Genomic DNA, 1,396 nt, shown 5'->3' on the forward strand with positions numbered 1-1,396 from the left:
GTTGCACAGAGCCACCCAGCAACCAAGAGCATGCACCTTTCATTCTGGCAGGAAAGAGAAAAATCTCCTTTATTTTTTAAGCTACATTATAGTTAGGTCTCTCCTGTTAGAGCAGATTAGCATTTTACTTTAACTAACTGACTACCCAGGCCACTGCTCCCCACCATAGCCCTCATCACCCTCTTTCTAAAGAGCAAATGAACTGGACCTCACCTGTCCCATCACTGGCCTTTCCAAGATTTGAGGTAAAATGCTCTGCTCAGGGCTCCCTTCACCTCCTTGTTTCGAAGACTGTATATGAGGGGGTTGAGCATTGGTGTGACAATGGAGTAGAAGACAGACACCACCTTGTTGAAGTTGATAGAGGAGGCCACTTTGGTCCGGACATACATAAAGAAAAGCGTGCCGTAGAAGAGGCTCACCACAGTCAGGTGGGCTGCACAAGTGGAGAAGGCCTTCCGGCGCTCAGCCGCTGAACGGATATGCAGCAGCGTCCAGACAATATTGCCATAGGACACAGCAATAACTGCAGAGGAGGTCAGGAGCACGGCCAGAGAGACCAGGAAGTCTGTGGTCTCCTTCAAGGTGACATCTGAGCAGGACAAGGCTAGCAGAGGTGAAGCATCACAGAAGAAGTGGTCGACGACATTGGAGCCGCAAAATGACAGCTGAGACATGAGGTGGATGGGCAATATAGGCGTGAGGAAGCCCGCCAGCCAACAAGCTCCAGCCAGACGGGCGCAGGTGCCCCAGGACACCAAGGCCCCATATCGGAGAGGCATACAAATGGCCACATAGCGGTCATAGGCCATGGCAGCCAGTAGGAAACATTCTGTTGCCCCAAGGAAGGTGAAGATGAAGAGCTGGGAAAGGCAACCAGCATAGGAGATATTCTTGTTCCCCTCTCCCCCAATAAAACCAGCCAGCATCTTGGGCACCGTGACTGATGTGTACCCGATTTCAAGGCAGGACAAGTGCGTTAAGAAGAAGTACATGGGTCTTCGTAGCCGATGGTCCAAACTCACCACCATGATGATGGCCAAGTTCTCCACCAAGGTAAACAGGTAAATGACGAGGAAGAGTGTAAAGAAGAGAAGGCGTGATTTATGCACTTCAGCAAAACCCACCATGACAAACTCTGTTACCTGGGTCCAGTTTGAAGTATGTGATTGCATATTGGGAGCGAGAGCTCAGTAGACTCATAGTCTTGCAGAAAATGGCAACTGAAAGGGAACCTGTGAGGTTGTGGGACTGAAATACTTCCCACTTCAGAAGAGGAAAGTGAAGTTAAGACACTATCCCTACCCTCAAAGAATGTAGTCTTTTAGGACCACTAGAAAATATACAATTTCAGCACAAAATGAAAAGGTTTAGATAGCAATAAGACAGAATATCA

General features: G+C 48.6%; 1 protein-coding gene across 1 annotated transcript; it reads right to left on the reverse strand.

Annotated features, from left to right (window-relative positions):
- Positions 1-221: 221 nt before the first annotated feature.
- OR6Q1 (olfactory receptor family 6 subfamily Q member 1) lies at positions 222-1,175 on the reverse strand. Its single transcript, XM_090267518.1, has one exon. It carries the CDS (start codon positions 1,173-1,175, stop codon positions 222-224), a length of 954 nt encoding a protein of 317 aa, XP_090123644.1.
- Between the last annotated feature and the right edge of the window lie 221 nt (positions 1,176-1,396).

This window comes from Furipterus horrens, unplaced genomic scaffold (genome assembly GCF_987537825.1).
Source record: "Furipterus horrens unplaced genomic scaffold, mFurHor1.1.pri manual_scaffold_2, whole genome shotgun sequence".
Taxonomy (NCBI): Eukaryota; Metazoa; Chordata; class Mammalia; order Chiroptera; family Furipteridae; genus Furipterus; species Furipterus horrens.